Below are 22,127 nucleotides of genomic sequence, written 5' to 3' on the forward strand. Positions count from 1 at the left end.
GCAATTCCTTGGTATTACAAGTCTGTGGTAGTTGTGTGAGGTCAGAGCAATAGCACTCGAGCACAGAGTCCCAGTGGCACAGTGACTAGGATTGCTCCTTAGGAGAGGTGCTGAAAGTTTATTGAAATGCTAATCATAGATGGCTTTATTTTCCACATCTGCTTACAGTGGTTGCTCTACTGCATGAGATCAGAGATGTCAATGTGGAAGAGGAGACGGTGCGGTATTTTGGGAAGGGTTACCTGGTTGTGCTACGATTTATCACTGGATTTTCACACCCCCTGACTCAGAGTGCTGTGCTGGGCTGCAGAAGGTGAAGTGTGGACTTTTTTTTTTTTAATTGCAAAACCAGTCACATGGGTCAGTAATTAAACAAATCATTTTAGCACCATTCCTACATGCTGATATGACTGTTATTTAACTTTTTCAAACCACTTGCAGCAGGGACTGTGAGAAGAGGATTGATGTGTTCTGACAAGGAAGGAAATGCTTGGCTTGATGTTTCTCTGTATGTAGGATGCTGTCAGTCATGCTCTGTCCTATCAGCTGGCCCTTTAAAGACTTGTTCTCAAGGATCAGAATGACCAAGGTTGGGAAATGCCTGTAAAATCACCTAGTCCAACCATCCACCTACCCCAGTATTTCTCACTAAACCATGTCCCTTAGTGCAGAATTTAAGCATTTTTTGAACACCTCCAGGAATGGTGACTCAGTTGTCTCCCTGGGCAGCCCATTCCAGTGCCTGGCCTCTCTCTTATGGAGAAGAAATTAATGTACCTGTTCTTGTTTCATCAGCACCACAGTTCCATTAACTCCTACACTGTTTTTTCTTTTCTACAGTGATGTGGAAGCAGTTGCCAAGCTTGTCATCAGTTTTCTGGAATTGGACAGAGCAGAGAGCCAAGATGTCTATGAGAGCAGTGAAACAGAGGCTAGTGATGCTGGTGAACCACAGGATGAATATTAATAGTCATGAGCTGAAGAGATGTTCAAAGATCTGGAAATTACAGATTGGTTGTTCTTCATAACAAAATTCCTCAGTCTTGACTTGGGCATTTCTCTACATGTGCACTTACAGGGGGAAGAATCTGTCTTAGGGCATCTTCTTTAGTGCTAAACTGCTTCAAGGTCTGTGCTCCCAATACTGCCATTGTAGAATCAAAAGCAAATTCTATCTTAGTTCCTGGATGTGGACACTGCTGTCTTTTGAACTTTGTCAGCTTGTCACAATTGTCTAGGAGTAGTTATTTATTATTGTACAGGTTTAAAAATGTACTTTCCCATTAATGAATTGGAGCTATAGATGTAAGCTTCCACTTACTGCAAAGATATGCAGGTACAGTATATGAAATGCAGAACAGCTGAATTTAACTCAGAACACAATGCTTTGAGGTTTCTGAAATATTGTATATGGGTGAATATACTGCTAAATTGGTCTTAAGCAGCTTAATATATGCACTGAGGTGATGCAGGGTAGTGGCACTTTTCTATTCTCTACTACTGATTTGCTATTAGATAGCAGTGGAAATCATGAGGATGGTCAGGAATTTTAAACATCAGGTTGCTCAGCTTGTTACTGTCTTACTCCTCTTGGAATTGCTAAGGGACCATAGCTAAGAACCAACAAATGACCCTGTTGGTTGTTCAATGCCTTTATGTTCTGTTTAACTTCTGGGCATAGACTACCCAAAGAATAGCCTTATTCTAGACTTAAATGTTTACTGTTTTAACTGTGTGTTTGGGAAGGAAGTAAATAAACATTCCTTCAGGTAGGGAAAAGACTGATGTCAGACACCATGGCAGTTTAGTATTTTGCTGTAGTAATGAGGAGGTAAATAATAACTTAGATGTTGTTTTTTTAAGATAGCTGGGCTCAGTGTTTGGCTTGGGCCCATGTGTTACTCTGTGTGCACTGTCTTCTGTTCTGACCAATGGCTTCATTAGTGGTTAAAATTATGAATTTTCCAAGGTACTTTATGAAGTAAAAGCTACCTCTTTTAGCCAACATGTTCTGTCTAGAACTAAAACTTCACTGTACCTCTATCAACATGCTGGTATTACAAGTACAGAAATTGTAAGAGCTGAAAGTTCTTTCCATGTGCTATAACTGCTTGTATTCAAGTTTACCAACTTGTGTTAGGAGTTGTATGGAGTTAAGACCTGAATTAGAAAATACTGATGGTTTCCTCTGGGACGTCTGAATAGACTATGTGGAGATGGTCTGCCTCCATGCCAGCACTTAAATGTCTGGTGGCATCTGGTTCTTCAGGATTTAACTGCATTCCTATTTAAAAACTCTACCTCTAAAGAAGTGAAAGCTATGAAATGATTTCAGTTGCACGTTCCATTGGAAATGGAAACTGTGTCCATTTATCTGACCAAAGAACAGGTTGATTTCACTTCCAGCCATTTGTGTCTGTGAGACCAACACGCTGTTACTGCTGGTTTGAAAGGATCATCCAGGTGCAAGAGGGAGCTGCTGTTGATGCAGCCTGACTGTGGCACTGAACCAGGTGTGTTAGTATTAAATAAGAACTTGTGATCATGTCAGGTATCAAAACAGACCTCTGCCAGCAGACATGCTCTTGAAGTACTCCAAGTTTTCTGGCTGATTACGTTGCTTTCAATCTCTGCCTCCCATTACTGGAATTGGGAAGCTGCTGTGTATGAATGAACATTGGGGAAAAACAGGTTGCAGGTAATTAACCAGATTTGGCCTTTATTTTGCAGGAAGATGTAAACTACAAACCATCAAACCTTTTATATTCTGCAACTTTTTTTAACGCTTCAGAGAGATTTTCATTTCAGTATCTACCCTCAGTAACACTCATTCTGGAGAGAGTGAGACTGAATTTGGATGAACTGTTTTTTCATCACTCTGTAAAATGGGTTTTGAGCATTCTAAAGACTTTCAGTAGGAAATACCCTTAAATGCTTAGTTTTTATAGTGTAGTGTAAGTAAAATAACTCTACGACCTGCAAATACCTTCTTTGTAGCAAAGATATTTGAGGGGTATGTGGTATGGCTGTGCATTGCACTTAATGTTCCAAACCTACAGATTTGACCACTGAGTGGATAAAATGGACAAAACTACCTGCATTCAATCTTAGTTACACTGAGTTTCTTTTCTGTTCCCATGAGAGCTGGTGTCACGGGGAAAATACAAATAATGCTGTGGTTTTTCAGTTAAAAACCATTTTTACAGAAGTATTTACATTGATCTAATTTTAAACTGTGTCCTGCTTCAGCTGAGCTCTGCATCAACTTTCGGTACGTTCTTGGCATTAAGCATGATGTACATAGGTGTCCTGCAATACCAAACCAAAATGTGAGAGATGCTCTAGGAGGGGGAAGGACCTACAGAAAGGTATTGGATGGGCGGAGTTCTGTGAGTGATATTTTGTGGGATGAGTTGTGTTTTTAGTTGACATCCAATAATCAGCTCCTTTTAGATGCTTAGGTGCACCCCTCCCTCTCAATATCCTGCTGAGAGCAGGTAGACAGGAGAGAGAGGGCTGCTGCACAAATGGCAACGTGTCTTACATTTATACAGGTAGTAAAAGCCACGCTGGCTTACATATTGCATGAAAAGTGCTAGTTCTGACACTGGTAGATTGCTAGGAGGCAGAACTTTGTCTGGAAAATAGTTAGAAATAGCTTTTCTACTTCAAAATGGAAGTAGAATTTCAGCAAGGCCTCGCGTGTCTCTTTTTTTATTAAAATCTCCATTGATAAAATCAACTTTAAAGTGTTTTGTGTCACTAATCTTTTTTGATTGTTGATTTTAATTATATTAATATTGTTGGCTGTCTGGAGTACCATTTGGCACCAACCTCCTGGAGATGATGGGGTGGGCGGGCAGGGCAGAGGAATCACTGGTATATAATCACTGATCCTGATCATGCTTTCTTTTCTTAACATTTTTCCATATCAGTTAATAGCACCAACTTTCCACTGGTGCATGTTTTCCCCTCTTAAACCAAACCAACACGCTGTACACAAAACAAAGTTTCAACAAACACTTGGAATATCAAAGTATTTATTAGAGTAAATAATCTTAGAGTAAGGGATGTGACTTCTGCAATTAAGGCATACATAGCAGCTGTGCATTATTTTTACAAAAAAAAAAAATTGTAGACCACTTTTGTAGACTTCTCATTTTAGTAAGTTGTGTTACGCTACCTCCTCTTGTGTGCTCTGCATCCAGAGATATGCTCATGTCTTAACAGTCGGTTCAAGAACATATCAGTACCTGTGCTTCCGAGGTAAGACTTGCAAGAAAGCAGTAAATGAAGCAGACAGGTAAAGGATACTCTGAAGATTCGTGATACAGTATTCTTAACTACGTGACTTTAGAATTGTTTTCCTTGTATTGACTATCTTCATGTTCCAGTAAAGTCCTAAAATATCTTCCTATAAGTTTCTGAAGATTCTGAATGTTCAAGATGAAAACAGAAGGTAAGAGCATTTTTCCCTTGCATTCAGTAGACTTTGGTCATGCTTGAAATTTGGACAAAACTGCTGTCAGATGTACTGAATTTGAGGGGGGGGGGGTGGGGAAAGTTTTCTGTCTTGAGAATACAGCTGAATTCTGACTCCTGATTTCCATTATGTAAGGAGAGTAAATCTTACAGGGCAGGTGACACAGGGCTCAGCAGTGTTAGAGGACAATTAATACAGACTCAAAGCCTATTACCTTGATAAATTCCTTTCTCCCTCAGGTCACTTGTTAAATCACAGTTGTGGCTTCAACTCTTAAGATGACAAACTCTAGCCATATGACTACTTGCACATGTCCACTGGCATTGAAAAAGACAAATTAAAACATGACTAATTTTGTGCTTTTATTGCTTTATCTAAATCATCCACCACTTGCTGCAGCTTTTCTAGGCTGGGGTGGACGTTCTCCTCCATCCACTCCTCTACAGTACACTTGTGGAAGACTTGCTCCATGGCTGCCTGGAGGTCTTGCACCACAGCATTCCACTTGGACAGAAGACTGACCAAAATCAAGGAAGAAAGAAGAAAATGATCAAGTTTGCAGGTGATTTCTGCCTCAAGAGGGGACAAGCTTACTAGGGCTTTTACAGGGGCTACAAAGAGGATACAGTCCTTAGGATGAGGATGCAGAAGCAGCATCTGTAAAAAAGACCTTAGCACAAATGGCAAAACATGGTACATTAAGTACTGTTAATCTTAGCAACTCTTTTTTGGAAAGCACACATGCTGCCAGGGGAAAGGGGCCTGGTTTTATCCCAAGCTCTGCCTGGATCCTGGTCCCTGCTATGTTCCCACATGGAGACTCACAACTTCTGAGATGGAGGAGTAACTCCATATATAAGGGAGGGCCTTCCAAAGAATCTGTACTTGTATTCACTAAATTTGTTCAACAGCTGACAGATAAAAGTAAGCCTGCTCTTCTATTTAAATCTATTCTATGAACGCATTGCAATGATTGATTTTAACTGAGAGTAAACTATATAAAGAGGTGAGAACTCAAAGCTGTAGGAATTTGCCAGCCTGAAAAATGACAGACTTGTTCCTCTGTAAAATAGGTGGTGTTACCTTATTGCATCTGGTTGAAAGTGATGCATTATTATAGGATGAATAATCTTCCTTTTTCTGTGGTAGGGACTGAACCAGCCTGTGACATACCTGAAAATATATGTTAGTATGAACAGTCTTTGAAACAGCAGGAGTGTATCTGTAAACAGAGGGAAGTGATTGAGCTTTAGCTTTATCTCACAAATGGAGAGAATGACTAAGGAGTAAGCAAATTTAAGGCTATATATCTTTGGAACTGGCTTGTAGAAGACTTTGTGGCAGACAATAACAACTGGACATGTGCTGTAATTTAAGTTTCATTTCAAGTTCACTTTTTGGTAACCAAACAATTAAAAATATTCACTTTAAGTTCTAATTTAACAAATAATCAGTTTACTGAAGTAAGACAGCACATGCAGTCTAGGAATTCAGCTGAATTCAGACATTAAGTTCTGCTGAGGTGTCGGTATGCAGGGTGAAATGCCTGAAATGTAGTGCTTAATGTTCAAGCGGTTTGTTGGTGTTCCCTGCGTACATGGCCCATTTCTAGGTGCTACAGCCCCCACGCTCCTGTGGACAGAAAAATCAATGCAAACCTTAGTACCTGTTCCTGTCAAGAAGTTCATCCACTGATGACTTGAGGTAGAAGCTAACTTGTGTCACAAGGGTAAGAATATTGCTGCCAGGAAAGGTCCCCGTACTTGTGCTGTCCAAAGAGATCGTTAGTTTCTGCACTTACTGTGCACTGTGAAATGTCTGAGTCCAGCAGCTGGAATTTTACCTCATGAAAGTATCTAATTCCAGATTGGACATTCCCAGGAGCTTTTCCACATTTTCTTTAACCTTTTCAGAATAGCCACCTGGGCAGAAAACATAAGAAATGAGACAGAGGAGCCTTCCTAACAAAAGTGCTCAAAAAGAGGGTTTTTCTCAAGCACTCAGCCTTGGCTTACCAGATCTCTTTGGATGAATATAAGTTAAAATAGAAAAAGAACAAGGAAAAAAGGGGGTGGAGGGAGTACATCTTTCACAAGGCTTCTTGTGCCACAAAAAGCCCTTTTTAGTTATGAGCTTTCCATTCAGAGTACTTAATACTTTTAGTGTCTTAGTTAAGCATAAGCAGGTTGTATTTTAATGTTTTGAAAAGAAATGCAGACAGACAAAAGTAAAAATTTGATTGGCAGCTGCCTCTGAAGAAGCCAGAAACAACAGGAAGTTTTTACAAGGCACTTTACTTCCTAGGTGCATTTTAAGAAAATGCATTAATTTCTGTATGTAAACAATATTTAAATGTCATTAGTCTCACTTATGTACCAGCAAAGTTTGAAATTAATTACCAAGAAAGCAATTCTTAATTTTTTTCCAGTACATGATGAGTTTTGTGGTGATTTTTGTATACAGTATATATAATATACTGTATATATAATATTTTATAATACAACATGATTGGAATACTATGGCTCTTTTTAAATGCATAGGCCAAGAGGCTTCTCTGCTGCTGCAGGTGAGATGTGAGATCTATTGTTTGTAATTTGGATCATGATCAAATAGTGAAACCACCTCAAAATGTAGTAAGCCTGTGCTAACCTTAGGGCAAGGTCATTTCACTGCTGTGTTAGGCTTTAGCTCAGAGAGAATAAAGTTGCCATTGTACCATTCTCTAGTGCCTGCAGACATACAGCCAGTGATGGAATTGCCACGGGGAAAAGCTCACACAAAACAGAGAAGTGATCATACCTAAAAAAGAAAACATTCACTAATTAGACATTCGAGTTGGGTGAAGCTGAGCAGTAACTGATAGGAAAGATTCCAGCGTTGCCAACTTCCTTTCTAAATCTCCAAGTTCCTTGTGCATCTGAGGAAGGCTTGGGTGGAAGTCTGCTTCATGTTAAAAGACGTGCCTTACCTCTGCCAGCCAGTCAGTGCGATACCTTGGAGCACATCAGCAGGGATGCTGCTTGCTACTTTCAGCCACTGAAGGTGGTTTTTTAAGTGGTGTCCAATAAGTGTTAGAGACTGATTCACTCCTGTAGCGCCCTTAAAAGCGCTAGCAAACCACACCTTGGAGAAGCCACATCTACGATACTTCTCTATAAGAAGCACTGAAATAAGACACAAAAGAATACCTATAGGACACATATTCCTCCAGTTTTCAGCCATGTCTGCAATGTTCCAGTTAACAAGAATTCTGGGCTCTGAACGTTTGTGTTAGAGGGAGAGCCATGAGGTCTACTGGCATGGAAGCAGCTGGGGCGATTCTGCTGGTAATACAAGCGTATTAAATGCATCATACAATTTAATAAGAGGAGGGTAAATCTCCACTTGTCTAAAAAATTAGCTGCTGTTCTTTCATTGTAGGATGTTTGCTGCCTTGAAGGAGTAGTTCAGAAGAATTTTCACATAATAAGGGCTGCACTCCACCTTCTCCAATTGTGCATCACTTTCTTTTTTCCCCCCTTCAAGGATTAGCACTGATCAGACTTTTGTTGTTTTTCCCAAAATGGCACACATTGGAAAGTTTTAAAGAAAGCTTGAAATGATAATAAATAATCAGGTATCAGAGCTCTTCCAAGCAGCTTAGAGAAGTACAAACCTTTGCTCTCCACATCCAGGTCTGCAGCATAGTCCCAGATCATAGGCTGCACCAGCTGTGGGACCCCAGATTCTGAAAGGAGCAGAGGTTTTTTTTTTTAAGTAATAGAAAAAGGACAGTTACAGGTGAGAAAGAAGTACATGTCAGTCATGCATTACTGCACCTATAGAACAAACTATGGCCTGTCACTGAATTCTTCATGCCCACGTGCATTTTCAGCCTTGTCAGGACTTTGAACATGTCAGGGGTATGAATCTATTAGTTTACCTGGCTGCTTGAACTGGTGGAGTTGCAAATGGTACATGCAAGATGTCAGCTAAATTCAAAGGAAATAATCACCCATTAAGTTAGGGATTATCTGCACAGAACTTAGCTTTTCAAGAAGCCCATAATGAAAATGCAAGGTTAGCTTCCCTTTATAATCAGCTCCCTGAGTAGTTTTAAACGTGAGAAATTCTCACCCCTCAACAAGATGCGGTAAACCATGCATAAATTGAGTACTTTAACTGCATCCCATTTTACTCTTAGTCCATTATTGGCTGTGGTGGTAGACTGCACGTAGCTAGATGCTGTGCTGCTTTTGTGGGAATTGCAGGAGTTCTAGTTTTTTGGGGATGATTCCCCACCACGAAAGCTATGAGTAGGTCAATCAGAGCTGGAGGAGCTGTATGGCTCTTCATGATACTGTCTAAATCTGTTTAGAGCACACACGTAAAATGGAAGAATGTGAAACTCCATTAGAACCATTCTAATTTTAGTAGTAGTTACATATTTTTCAACATAGGAGGCTTGTGACAATACAGTATTGGAGTTCCTCACTAACTGTGTCAACTTTAACATCAAGGACACAGAGCTTCTCTTGAATCTGCATTATGGGAACCAGATACTGTACAAAGTAACAACTAACGTTAGAAGGTGGTGAGAAATGTAGAAATTTAGGAAAAGACTACAGTTTTTCTTTGAAACGGGTAAAGACAGTAGAATTTATGGTGACCACTGTGCAAAATGACTATTACCAGATAGAAAACTGAACTGCGTACATTGTAAGACTTGCCCAATGTCAAAAAGAAAGTCTGAAGCATTGCCATGGACTAAGTGTCTCCACTTCTTACTCTAATGGACCACATCTCAACTATTCTCGGATCATTCTGTATTGTATTTCAGCTGATAGCAGATCTGTTTCAACTGAATGCGTGAACTCTTGAGGGCTACCAAACGACTCACCCCATCCCAGGTGACACACCTGCCAGTGTTTCCTCGCTGATCCCTCTCAGCATGTCATCCCACACGATGGGAGTCACAGTGGGATAAGACGAGACCACATAACTTGCAACTGCTTTTATATGGAATAAGCACAGCTTCTCTGGCGTGTTCCCTTGTTGTTGCAGCCATTCCTTGGACTCCTCTCCTTCACCAAGGTAGTAGACCTGAAACATCAAGCAAATAATTCTGACTTCTTGTATAGGAATAGGGGGAACAAATTTGATACAGCATCACGCAATCATACAGTATTCACAAACTACGGCACAAACGTAACACACTGAGCAGAAGTATTTCAAAGTGCTTTTTGGTGCTGAAGACATTGTGAGTATCAACCTGCAGGATCTGGCTCTGACTAAATGCATCACAGAAGGGCTGCCCAGGGAGGTGGTGGAGTCACCGACCCTGGAGGTGTTCAAGGAACGTTTGGATTTTGTGTTGAGGGACACGGTTTAGTGAGAACTATTGGTGATAGGTGGATGGTTGGACTGGATGATCTTGAAGGTCTTTTCCAACAGTGGTGATTCTGTGAAGTTTTCTAGAAGAATTAAAATATCTCAGGAATAATTAAGTGCATGGGAAATGTTGAATCACAGCCTGAACCTCTGCTTGACCACCTGAGGCGAGCAAGGAATCAGCCATGGGAGCACAAGTGAAGGCACCTAGACCCATTTAAGAGCTGACTACCAGGGGGGGAAGAATCTTTTCTGGAGATCCCCTCCTTTGGAGTTTCATGGTGAGCCCAGGATATGGGTAAGCGTTCTATCTATTCTCTTTCAGTATAATAAAACTGCTTACTGCTTAGCCAAACTCTCTGGTATATTTTGGAATTATAACATCTGTACATTCACTGGTTATACATTAAGGCATACTGTATTTGTCTTTGGAAGGTTTGTCTTGTGAGCTGCTCTCGCCAGTCTTAGTTAAAGAAAACTAGCAACCATATGGTCCAGAATTGAATGAAGTGAGATTCCTCTCGTGGAAGGAGATCATTTCTACACAAATCCATAAGTGACGTGGGAGCACGTCCAAAGGTTGGCCCAGCACAGTCAGTCCTACGTAAGCTGCGTATTTGGGCTCATTAAGATGGATATGCTCCGCTGTCACGGCAGCACCCGGCCCGCGCCTCACCTCATCGCAGCCGATGTGGAACCACCTCAGGTCCCGGTGCAGCTCCATGACGCGGTCGATCATGGCTCTGACCAGCGCCCGCGACTCCTCCTTGTGCGGGTTGAGGGCGTTGGGGAACAGCTTCACCTCACGGAGATGCGCGAATTCCTTGTGCTTCAGCGCGAACTGCGGCGGGACGGGGACCGGCGATGGGACGGACCCGTGCGCAGCCCCAGCGGGGGGGCGGGTCGGGGGCCGCTCACCTCCATGTGCCCGAAGCTTTGCACCAGCGGCACCACTTCCAGCCCCAGCTCCGCGGCGCGGCCCAGCAGCTGCCTCAGCTCCGTGCGGCTGCGGAAGGACGCGCTGAGAGCCGCGCCGAGCGCCGAGCCCGCCGCCCCTCCCCGCCGTTACCTGTAGGCGTGCGGCGCGCTCAGCGCCTCCAGCGGCGGCGCGTAGGGAAACGCGTCCTCGTACTCTAGCAGCAGCCCGGTGGCGCCCATCGCGCGGAGCAGCGGCAGCACCTGAGGGGCAGGGGGGGCGGTGGCGGGCGGGCGGGCGAGCGGGGGGTGCGGGCCGGGCCGAGCGCCGCCCCCTCCCCTCTCCCCTCACCTCGGCCAGGTACGCGGCGCGGGGCGGAGCGCCCTTCAGGTCCAGGTGCACCAGGCGCCTCCGCATCTCGTTCGACGGCACCGGCCGCTCTCGCTCCTCCCCTCGCTCCGCCCCGGCAGTCCGAGCGCGGCGCGTCGAGCGCATCGCTCCGCGGCGATGGCGGCCGTGGCGGCGCGGCGGCGGACGGGCGGCGGGGAGCGGCGGCGGCAGGGCAGGTACGGGGCGGGCGGGAGGAGGGGCGGCGAGGGAGCGAATGGCGGCCGTGCGGTAACGTCCGTGCGGTAACGTCCGTGCCGCTCCCCGCAGCGCACGGAGGAACGCGAGTCCGCGGGATGCGCGCGGCGGGCGGCTGTGGGCCGCGTGCTTCGTCTCCGCCGCTCTCGTCGCGGCCGCCGGCGCCTTCCTGGCGTGGAGCTCCTGGAGCACTGAGGACGGCGTCGCCGAGGTGTTGGCCGGGCGAGGGGAGACGCTGCTCGACAAGTTCGTGGAGGTGCCGTGCTCCGGGGACTACGACGGCTACCAGAGGTTTGAAGGTATTTGGGGATCCCCGCTCCTGCAGGGAGGCGGAGCGCTGGGGCCGCTCCCCGTGCTCCTCACATAACGCTTTGCTGAGGCTCAGGGGGAGCGGAGTAAACTTTATGCTACTCCCGAGCAGGAAGAAGCTTCTTCTCGGGAGTTGTCTCTTCTTCAAAGCGCTCCTCCTGTGAAAAAGCAGCTCAGCTCTTGTTTCAGCCTGGCTGTGTGTTGAGTGTGAGTGGTGAACTGTGCTGTGCTGAGGAAAAAAAGAAACTTTATTTCCTGATTTTTTTGAATCACAGAATCATTTAGGTTGGAAATGAGCTCTAAGAGCATCCGGTACAAACATCGACCTGCCCCACCATACCTGCTAAACTGTATTCCTTGATGCTACAGCCACCCTCTTCTTGAAAGCTGTTATCCAAATCTGGTTCCCCTTCAGCTGTTAGACAAATCCATTCCCTTATCTGGTTTGTTATGTGGCTGACAAAAGCTTACTAAGCTTACTGCAGCTTACTGGGAGCTGCAGTGAGCTGCTTGGAGCAGAGCAGCTCTTCCAGCACTGGTTTGGTGGGAAGCGGCCATCAGCTTGCAGCTTGGTTGTACTGCCCCAAGGATAGGAGATGGAGGGGATAACTGCCTGGTCCTGGTGGTGTGTTGGGCAAAAAACGTAACAAGACAGAAGGTGATGCACAGCCTGCGGTCAAAAAAGGCCTTCCCAGTGTTCATGTGGTAGGGCTTTGGAGAATTAATCACAGTAGATGTTCTTGAAGCCAAATAAAGCACCTCAGGAACTTCCTCACAAGAGAGCGTCCTCAGTAGGAGGACTTTTTGATTCTGAGCATGAGAATACATGTGTTCAGTTTTAACTTCCTGCAGTAAGGAAGAATGGCTGCTGGCTGTTCTCTACTGTTTCAAGGCCAGAGAAATCTATGCAGCCAGTGTTGCTGCAAGTTGGTTCTTCAACTCTGAGCTGGGGTTGAATCAGTATGCATTCTGCTACCAGGGCTTTGGTTTATCAAAAAACAAACAAGAAAGCTCACCAAAACAGTATTTTCCCAATTTCTGGTTTGTTAGAGGAACGTTCTGAGCTGAAGACTTGTGGTCTTGGCAGCCCCAACAGCGTGGAGAAGGAACTTTAAGGATATCTCAGCTGAGGAATGAGCGGATGCGTTCTGTGTTCTTGCAGTGTGGGAGGAGCAAGCGTGCCCTCTCTTGACCGCGTATTAAATGGCTGATGTGGTCGGCATCAAACCCAGGAACGTGCTGGAGGCACGAGCGGGAGTCGCCTTGGATGGGTTTGTATTCAGTGTATTTGCATTCGCTCAATGCCCGCCAGAGGGCGCCCGTGAGCCGTCCGCAGCGCTCCTGCTGCACGCGTTACTGGGAGCTGCGCCGCACAGACTGCTGCTCTCTGCCGAACTGCATTCGGCTCCTCAGCTTTAATCGCTTTGTTGGAAACAGCTTTTTATCACTGAAGAGCTTTTATTCCGTCTTTACTCTGGCGTTGCATCCACAGCTGCTGGTGCTGTAGCAGGAGGCATGCTGCTATTACCCTTTGGTCTGTCCACAGTTCAGATGAGCTTCTTACTTATGCACCTGCTCCCCCTCAATCCAGTCCAACAGAGCATCTGGTTTTGCTTCGATAGATAACAGTGGTTGGTGTCACAGAGCCTTATTTCCATAGTACTGCTCAGCAGAAAACTTGCTTCATACAGCTATAAAATGTGCTACAAGTACTAAGTTGATGATGTTTGCAGAAGATGGGGCATGCTGTGAGCAGAGTCTGATCCTTGCAGCCAGATCTTCGCTATTTCTGCTCTCTTGAGATATGGTTAACTACTTAAAGTTGCTGTGGCTTTCAGCGTGTCTGATGAATCTGTGCATAGTCCTGTGTGTGCTGGCATACACTGTCAGGGCTCAAAGCTTCTGCCACTGCTGAGGCTCTGAGATCCTTTCCCAGAGGTGAGGTCAGTGGATATGGAAAGCAGTTTTAACAGTGGGTCCAACACTGAGATTTCTGGTATTATCATGACAATATCATCTTGCCCATCTCTCTTCTCTCAAGAGTCATCCCTGTCTTGGCAATGAACCTCTTTCAAGAATAGGCAAAGCTGGAATATAGGCACCTAGACCCTGGGTCCTGTTACTTTCTATTTTCTGTGTGCTGATTAGGGAGTATTTCTGGCTTTTCAGTGTTGTGTACATTTCTCCTTTACTCTGATTGGAAAAATACAACTCCTGCATTCAAAGCTGAGTAGCTTATTAGATAAGTGATTTGTTTTTGCTAGGCACAGCTTTGTGGAAGCTATTGGGTACTCTGTAATGCTAGCCTATATTCTCATGAGTGCAGATTTTGGCAATATGCTCTTACTGCTTTAGTGCTCCCACGTGCAGTGGTTTCTTAGACAAAGATGACACATTTCTTAATGCCAAAATTGTTTTCATCAACACAGGTGGTTCTAGTCCTTTCACACTTTGCATCCAGTATTCATACCTTGCTTCTGGAACCTGTCTGATTTCATGCTAGACTCTGTTTTTGTTTATCTTCTCAGGTTGGAAAAGCTTCAGCTGTTTCTTTCAGAATACCTCCTGCTTCTAGCATTATCTTTGCTAGTTTTCCTAGCTTAGCAATATGCATGGGAACTGCTGAGCCACAGCCTGAACCACTGATTGAGCACTGGTGGAAAAGACCCAGTCAGCCCTGGGAGCAGAGGTGAAGGCAATTAACACGTGCAGTTGGAAGGGGAGCAGCCTGGCTGCACCTCTCTTAGACCTCATTTGAGGGCTGACCCCTAGCTGGGAAGGTTCTCTTTTTGGAGATCCCTCCTTAGTGAAGCTTTCCCCTGCAAACCCAGAATCTTCTGATACAGGTGAGCAATCTTCTTCCCTTCCTTTATAGCACCTCTCTGTCATGTCAGTCCTGCTGTCATCACGTCTCTGTTGTCACACCTTTCCCATTGTATTGATACATCCAATTGCTACACAACTTAACCCTCATCCTGTCTAAAGCTAGCTTTGCTAAATCCTGACTCCAGTACCAGCCTTTCCAGAAGGGTAAGTCCTGCGCTGTTGTTTGCAGCCAGAATTTTAGAGCACAAATCTCTTCTGAAAAAGCGAGTCTTTCTAGTGTCCTTTCTGAGGAGTCATGCAAGGAAGGTTCTGTTTAGATGAGTTGCTGTGGAGCATTGAATTTCTCCTTTGAATTTCCTTTTTGCCACATCTCTCCTTGAACACATGCTTTCCCTTATCTCTAAGAGTTTTCTTTGCCACTCGTGCATTAAAGAGTCCTTTTCAGTGGCACAAGGCAGGTCATTCTGCTCTTTTGTCTCTATCTGTCAAGACAACCTTATTGGTTTTCTATGCTCAGCTTTCTCCTGAGTGTCTTAGAATCTCATTTTTGTGTCAGTCTGTTATCTCAGTCTTTTTTAATCCTGTTTTGTAGCAGAATAATAATAAGAAGTGTACTGCAGCTTTCCAAACTTGTGCCTTATGAATTTGTTGATGTCTTTATACCCATAGAGTGTTAGATAAGGTGTGCAATATGTGGGGTGTGATTTGTGGTTGGTGGTAATAATTCTGCATGTCTTTGGTGAATGAATCTTGTGGTTCTTAATGAAATGTCTCATAAGTGTTTTCAGTTCTGGCAGCCTAAATTCGTTCCTTTTTTGGCTGTTTCTGTACATCTGTGAGTGTTGAATTGAAGCCGTTTCTCCCTCAGCCATTTGTCCTGCTCTTACGATGAGTGTTTGCTAGCTTGGAGGCACAGATGTCTCATCATTCAGCTTCTGAGATGCTTTTCAGGCTGGCGTTCAAAAGTGAAGAGCCAATTTTTAACCTACGCATACGATGGAGCTTTATGGGCTTTAGGAGGGATGAGAAATAGTTGGCATTGTTTACTGGCTGCTACTTTTTCCCATTCGTGACTGCTAGGTTATATGCTACAAAGGAACACAGCATTTCCAGTGCTTGCAGTGTTTAATTGGCAAACGGTCAGTGCCTGGGATTGAGAGACTGAAAAAGCTCAGGATTTCCATGAGAACATGGCCCTGCTTTTCTGACTGCAGAGGGAGGGGATAATTACAGTTCTCCTCAAACACAGAATTCACCCTCTCTTCCTCCCCCCCTCTAATTCATAACTTAGCACAACTTTTCCACCTGGAAAGCCCTTGTCAGTTGAATTCTATGCTTCTGGGGCTGTGTTGCAAAGTGCTGTTTTCAAATTCGTAGAGCACCTTCAGGTTGCTGATTGAATTTTTGCATTTTTAAGTGTTTTGTTTTTTTTTTCCCTCCCCACTTCTGTTTCTGAAGAATGGTGTGTTTTGATTCTGCTGCTGTTCACAGTGTCAAAAGGAGAAAAGTGAGCTTGGGGTTCTGGTTCATTTTTGTTATAATGTTGGGTTCTGTGCTGGCCTTGCAGTACTGGTGGTTCACATTGTAACCTCTTAACATTTTTACCTGCTGCTTTCATAGATCATCTTCAAATAATTCAGCATGTGCCTCCTGGAATTTGACTCTTGAGCTGATCTCAGTGAGTTGTTGCTGGTAGTCAGAAAACAGGCAGAATTGTTTGGGTTGCAGCAGGCAAATCAAGGTAGGAAACCAAGTGGGTTACATTTTTACCCCAGTGGTTTAGAAGGAAAAATTGCTTTTCAGAATAGTTGGGTTCTCAGGTGTTTGCTGGGAATGCCCTCGGTGCCTCCAGTTTAAATACACATCCAGTAGGTGACTTTTTCAAGTGTGCAGTTGGTACGTGTTGTCAGCCTCAGGTTTTGCACCCACATCTCCTCGTGGCTTCTCTTTCTTCTCAAGGTGCTGCTGTAGTTGCAGGGTTTTGCAGTGTTGAAGCAGCCAAGGCACGTCCAGTACGCCAGTGTGCAGCCCTGCAGAGCACTTGTACTGTGGCAAGATTTCTTTTTGTCACTGTGCTCATTGTTATCATCAGATGCTTTTGATCAGAGCAGACTGACACTTTTGCCTTGCACGGATGAATGCAATTCTTTTCCTCTTGCAGCAGTGCTTTGTACCCTCTCCTTTGTTCTGAGGAACAAATAATCTCTGAAGAGGAGCTCAGCAACAGAAAAGTGTGTTGGCAAATGTCAGAAAATGGCTTCATTCACATTCTTCCATAACTTTACATCTGTAAATGGAGTTTCCCCAGGAAAATGTCTAATGCAGCATCCCAAGGTCTGTATTGACTCGGAACTGATTTTATTTCTTGTTCTTGCCCAAAGGCTGTTGTGCATCAGACTTGTAGTTTTAAAAGAAATTTCATATATTCTTCACTCCTCTCACTGCTGATCCTTTTCCGTGAGCTTGTAATATTAAATGCCAGGTCGTTCTGTAATGAATTTTAAGTGATTTCTTTTATTGTAGGTCCTAATGCTTTTGGCTATGACACCTTTTAATGCAAGATCCATTATAAAAAATTGTCCTTTGAGGTCTGTTTGTAGAGACATTCAGAATGTGATTTGCCCTCTTGACTCTCCCTTTTGAGAGTGGTGTGTATCCCTGTCCATTATCTGAATGCTTGCTTACACTGTGAAGAAGGACTCTGTAGGTGTTTGCTATTAAGTGGTTTCAGTTGCTAGAAATGCTGCCCGATTTTGAACTGTTAGCCTGAGATGAAGGGATCCATGTGGCTCTTCTGAACTCCCTGGCTCTTGCCCTGCCTGTCTGAAGGCTAGAACAGAGCAGGTAAGGGGAAATCACTGAAGATCATCTTCCTGAGACCAGTTATATAATTAAGAACACTTGTACTGCTGCACTTAGATGCAGACATTTTGCCCTTCTTCCCATCTGTCTTTTCACATGTGCGTATGTACAGATGTCTCCAGCACAGCCTGACTAACCAAGGGGCATCTTCTTTGGCTCCAAGTGCTAGATATGCTCTGCAGCATCAGTAAGTCTGTTTTAATCCTACACTGGGATTTTGATAAAAATATTCTGTGGCTCCTGATGTAACTTTTGACTCTTGTGGATCTGAAAGGGGAGTAGGAAGACATCATGGGGATTTGGTTGGGAGCTTTTTGGGAAGATGGTATTTCCTTTTGTGTTTCAGGGTGCACTCCCAGGAGGTGTGGAAGAGGTGTGAGTGATGCTGTGATCACCAGGGAGGAAGCAGAAAGAATCCGTAGGTAATTCTCCTTTTTAAATTTCTGTCTGCCATACTGACAGCCCCAGTTCAGGTGTAACAGAAAGCTTGCAAGCTGAAGGGGGGTGACTTAAACTGATTAATGCATTAAACTTGTGTGTATCTTATTAAAAGCTACTTTGTAGTGGGGGCTTTTTGATACAGAGTCTGCATAGCTGTGTGGGCATATGGGTTGTAGGGAAAAGAGAACAGAATTCTCTGCACTAAATAAATGTTGAACAATTTTGTTCTGTTGTTCCAGTTTACCTTCAGAAATAAAACCAAACAATAAAACCACACATAAATCTCCTTTCAGACGAGTTGCTTTCTGGGTGGCTACGACCTGGTCCTGACCCTGTAGTTCTCTATGAGCGCAGTGATCGATTTTAATCAAATAGCATGGGACTGTCAAAGTCTGTAATTAGAAAATCCGTGGTGGTTTTTCTATTTGCTTGTTTTGTTTAATTTTGGCCAGACTGAATCTGAAAGCCAGGGTTGTGGGTTTTTTTTTAGTGAAGGTGCTTATGGTCTTGTGTGCAAGAGCTATTCCTGTCCAGAAATGTTCTGCAACATGTAGATACTTTATTTTCATGACTAAGTGCATAATTCAGGGTTTCAAATAAAAGGTAGCTTTTCTTTTTTACTTAACTGGGTTGTATTTGATGCAGTAAATAACTCTTACTGGAAAGCTGTGTGTTTTATATAATGACATTAAAGGACAAGGTAATCAAGCCTTCAGTTCTCATCTGAGGTTGTTGTTTTGCCTGCAGAATAGCAGAGAGGGGACTGTCCTTGGGAGGATCAGATGGAGGGGTGAGCAGCGTCCTCTTAATTTTTACATTCTCTTACTTCCAAGGAGAGCTTTAAGATTAAAAAGAGAAGATAACAGATTTGGGGAAGTTGTCTGGGAATTTATTTTCTATCCTATTAATGCTTTTGCTAGCACTATAATCGACTTCTCCAGTACAGCTGACACATTTCCTATTAAGTTAATATTTCTAGTGCCTCTCTTGGTCTGGTTTCGTCTTCTGCAGCTGGAACCAGCTGCTAAGCAGAATACACAAGTTTGATTTCTGTCCTTTTTGAGAAACCAAATCACAGTGGTTCACAGCTATCACATACAGGCTGATTTTTGTGTAAACTCCATGTAATGTCTTCAGCAGAACTCTGAATTATGTTCTTTAAATATGGAAAAAACCTCACCTTTTTCTCTGCGTTTTTCCCCTCTGTTCTCAGTTTGTTTTTGTGTATGAACAGATATTGTTTCTTGAGTATTTGTAAACATAAGCACTTCTTTGGGCCTCTGCTGAATTGGGACATTTGTTGGAAGAAAAGGAGAAAAGTTGTGATGGAAGGGAAAAACAAAAAAAAAAAGACTTTTTAAAATTGTCCTTGGGACTGCTTAAGAAGATCTGCAAAAAACATTTTGGGAGCTTTTAAAGGGGAGGAGAAATGGGGGAAAATGGCTCTTTGGTAATAAAATTTTGTTGGTCTCAGAACTGTAGGCTGTGATCCTCTCAGGTTCCTTGCAGTGTGTGAATGTGAGAAAGCTGTTGCACGCTGTGACTCCTTAGGGAAAGGTGCAAAAGGAGCTTTTGCAAAAGGAGTTGCTTTGAAACCTCACCCAGAACTGTGGGTAGGCACTGAAAGATGCTAAAGAGATGAGCTGAAAAGCATTTCTGGAGGATAATGTTCAGGACAGCCCTTTGAATGTAGTCCTTCACCTAAATTTTCTTAGCCTTTGCTTTTTTTGTTGGTTTTTTTTTCCATTCTGCATTTCTTTCTTTCTTGGATTCCTGATGTGAATCTGCTCCTGATATTGCGATCTTGGCTCCCAGATCTCATTAAATAATGACTGTTTTGTGCTGATGATGTGTAGATAAAACTTCTTTCTTCACTGAAGCTTGTTGTCCTCTTTTCAAACCTCTGGTCTACGTAGCATACAAAATGCTTCAGCTCTCATTCCATCTGGCCACCTTACTCTGCCTTATGAGCTGCAAGTCTCTGACTGAGATCTGCTGCTTTGCTTTACATGTCTGCGACTTCAAAGTCCATCCAATTATGTTCATTGTTCTAAGACTAAATTTTTCCTTAGAAATTCTTTCAATAATTCTTCTTCTCTTTGATTCTTTTTAATTCTTTCTTTAGTCAGCTTTATCTCCATATTTCCAAGCTTCAAATTCCTGCTGTGGGGCAGACTATTTTCATTCTGATTTACTCCTATTTTAAATAGCATCTTTGCTTGTCATATTTGTATTTTGAGTTCACAGAAGTAGATTTGTTTGTGTGGCTGTAAGTTAATAATTTAAAGGGCTAAACTTGTAACTCTGTCAATTCTCTCCCTGTTTGCAGTCCTTTCTGCTTCCTTGGGGGACTGAAGGTTCACACAGAAACTTGTTTCCTTCTCCATACTTTTGTTTTGAGAAGATTCTGTCTGACACTGAATTACTGAAGTGTCCCAGGAGCCATACCCCAGTTGTTGTGCTGAACTTTCTGTCCCATATTCTGTTATAGCTGCTCCTAGATCAGTGTATTTGCCCACATGCCCATTCATGTGCATGCACACACTGAAGCTAGAAGAGGACGTGTAATTTTCTGGTCTGACTTCCAGCAGAATCTAAACAGAGGCACCTTCTGCACCACTGTCCTGCTTTCCCTTGTAGGTCTCTGCAAAATAGCTTTTTTTCTACTGTGTTCTTTCTCTTTCTAGAATGTAATTTCTACTAGTTCTCCTGGTGTTTTTCAACTTTTTTTTCTCCATCTTAATAAAGCTAATGGCCTTTCTTTTTTCTCTACCCAATATTTTCTTGCATGCGATCCCTGCTTACGTTACCAGTTTGACTCACTCAAATCTTTGGAGGTGCTGCCTTCAGAACATCTCTCCAGCATAAATGAAACTTGACTCATTTACTATCAAAGCTATTGGCACTTTGAAGCCAGGGAAAAGAAACCCCTGGTGCAGTCAGCTGAGGTGCTCCATTTCCTATGCTGCTGCAAACTGACGTTAGTAGCTTGCTAAACCTCCTTGTAGGGAAAACTGTGCTTCTCATGACTGAAAGAAGCAAACAGCGTGTGGCTATGATGCCAAACCAGGGTTTCTGATGGGGGCACACACACCCATGCACAGTATGGTATTTCTGCAGGTAATATCATTCCTGCTTTCAGTCCTTCTAACCAAATTCTAGAGTCTTTAAAATGCTGTCCTGATTTTTTTCTGGGGAGGAGATAAAGCCTCTGCATGGTATTTATCTTATCTCATACATCTGCTACGTCAGACCCCATAGTTTTGTTCTTTCTTGCCTAGCTACCAGCAGGCACTTTGAGACAGCTGTCAGTTTGTACCTGGCAGCCTTGCCCTTGAGGTAGGGAAATGGATCCTTTTTGCCATGTGCTGGAAAAAGGTGGCTATTGATATGGCCTTCTTGAATTTTTTTTGCAGTGAGAGGGGTGGAAATTGTGATACTAACAACACTTAAGTTCCAAAAGAACTTTCCTTTTTTTTTTTAAAGGAAGTTCAATTTCTTCTCTTTAGCACTTCTGTTAAACCGTATCTCATAAATAGATCATATCATAGAATCATTAAGTTTGGGAAAGACCTCCAGGATCATCTAGTGAGCTGTCAATCATGAGTACATGTGGATACGTTTGCATTGCTCCTGCCATCTTTAGATGAACTTTGCAGAGCTTTCTGCCTGGGAGCATTGATCTGAGGTACAGACTAATGAAACTTGGTCAGCCAGCTGAACTGTGAGCAGTGGTGTTGACACCATCCTCTACGTGGTGTTCTTCTGAGTATTAAAAATGGTACTGAAAATATTGGATGCTCTGGAATGGCAGAGGCTAAATTAAATGTTTCAGCTTCTTTTCCAGTTAGCTATTAAAGAAATTGCTCTGTGTTCGTAATCAAGTCCTTGCCTCTGTCTTTCAGTTATTTTTTCCTCCTGTTTGGAACAACCCTGAGGAATGTTCTCTTATCGTTTTCAGTCTTGTCTGACTTTGCATTGTGGTTATTGCCTTCTCAGCTATGAATGTCACCACTTGTTGGGAGCATGTACCTGTACTTCTTGTATTGATCCACTTGACTGTTTTGGTCTCTACCACATAGCTGTGATCATCTGCAGTGTGTGGAACGTGTGCTGGAAGTATTTGGAAAGCAATTTGTTCTTAAATTAAACTTATGTTTCAGATACGTCCTGCTACTTCTCCTTATAATCTACCTTGGCATGGCTACAAGCGTATTTTTGAAGCTACAAGGAAGCAGTTTTGCTTGTTCCAGCTGTAACTTAGATTATTGTACAGAACCAGAAACCAATGAAATGAAAATATGTTACTTCTGAAGCCTGAGTAAAGCTAATGCT

General features: G+C 43.3%; 3 protein-coding genes across 9 annotated transcripts in view; 2 read left to right on the top strand and 1 right to left on the bottom strand.

Moving 5' to 3' along the window:
- The window catches only part of LOC125702246 (cytochrome b-245 chaperone 1), a 15,046-nt gene extending 11,304 nt beyond the window's left edge, over nucleotides 1-3,742 (top strand). For all 4 annotated transcript variants that reach the window (XM_048965264.1, XM_048965260.1, XM_048965263.1 and 1 more), the window contains exons 6-7: nucleotides 169-313; nucleotides 841-3,742. In XM_048965264.1, coding sequence (XP_048821221.1) covers nucleotides 169-313; nucleotides 841-967 — 272 coding nt within the window. In that variant the 3' untranslated portion in view covers nucleotides 968-3,742. The remainder of the gene's footprint in view (nucleotides 1-168; nucleotides 314-840) is intronic.
- A 140-nt stretch (nucleotides 3,743-3,882) lies between these two features.
- Nucleotides 3,883-11,295, bottom strand: HEXD (hexosaminidase D). Its single transcript, XM_048965247.1, has 12 exons — nucleotides 11,121-11,295; nucleotides 10,923-11,032; nucleotides 10,772-10,859; nucleotides 10,530-10,694; nucleotides 9,382-9,565; nucleotides 8,139-8,210; nucleotides 7,452-7,647; nucleotides 7,200-7,282; nucleotides 6,327-6,405; nucleotides 6,150-6,251; nucleotides 5,567-5,656; nucleotides 3,883-5,000 (listed from the first exon to the last, which is right to left on the bottom strand). Exons 1-12 carry the CDS (start codon nucleotides 11,262-11,264, stop codon nucleotides 4,832-4,834), a joined length of 1,482 nt encoding a protein of 493 aa, XP_048821204.1. The 5' UTR covers nucleotides 11,265-11,295; the 3' UTR covers nucleotides 3,883-4,831.
- OGFOD3 (2-oxoglutarate and iron dependent oxygenase domain containing 3) overlaps nucleotides 11,262-22,127 on the top strand; it is a 36,366-nt gene continuing 25,500 nt past the window's right edge. For all 4 annotated transcript variants that reach the window (XR_007380493.1, XR_007380492.1, XM_048965257.1 and 1 more), the window contains exons 1-4: nucleotides 11,262-11,335; nucleotides 11,427-11,653; nucleotides 17,698-17,773; nucleotides 18,540-18,582. Coding sequence is in view for 2 of the 4 variants with exons in the window: in XM_048965257.1 (XP_048821214.1) it covers nucleotides 11,277-11,335; nucleotides 11,427-11,653; nucleotides 17,698-17,773; nucleotides 18,540-18,582 (405 nt within the window). In the remaining 2 variants the exon portion in view is untranslated. The remainder of the gene's footprint in view (nucleotides 11,336-11,426; nucleotides 11,654-17,697; nucleotides 17,774-18,539; nucleotides 18,583-22,127) is intronic.

The sequence above is a fragment of the Lagopus muta genome, chromosome 18 (genome assembly GCF_023343835.1).
Source record: "Lagopus muta isolate bLagMut1 chromosome 18, bLagMut1 primary, whole genome shotgun sequence".
NCBI lineage: Eukaryota > Metazoa > Chordata > Aves > Galliformes > Phasianidae > Lagopus > Lagopus muta.

Bases quoted from the DNA above. Each gene is read 5' to 3' on its own strand.
- HEXD (XM_048965247.1), bottom strand. From the start codon at position 11,264: ATGCGCTCGACGCGCCGCGCTCGGACTGCCGGGGCGGAGCGAGGGGAG. The intron at 10,860-10,922 runs GTAACGGCGGGG...GTCCTTCCGCAG, and splicing joins AGCGCGCCGCACGCCTACAG to CCGCACGGAGCTGAGGCAGC. The intron at 9,566-10,529 runs GTGAGGCGCGGG...TTGATGTTTCAG, and splicing joins TCCACATCGGCTGCGATGAG to GTCTACTACCTTGGTGAAGG.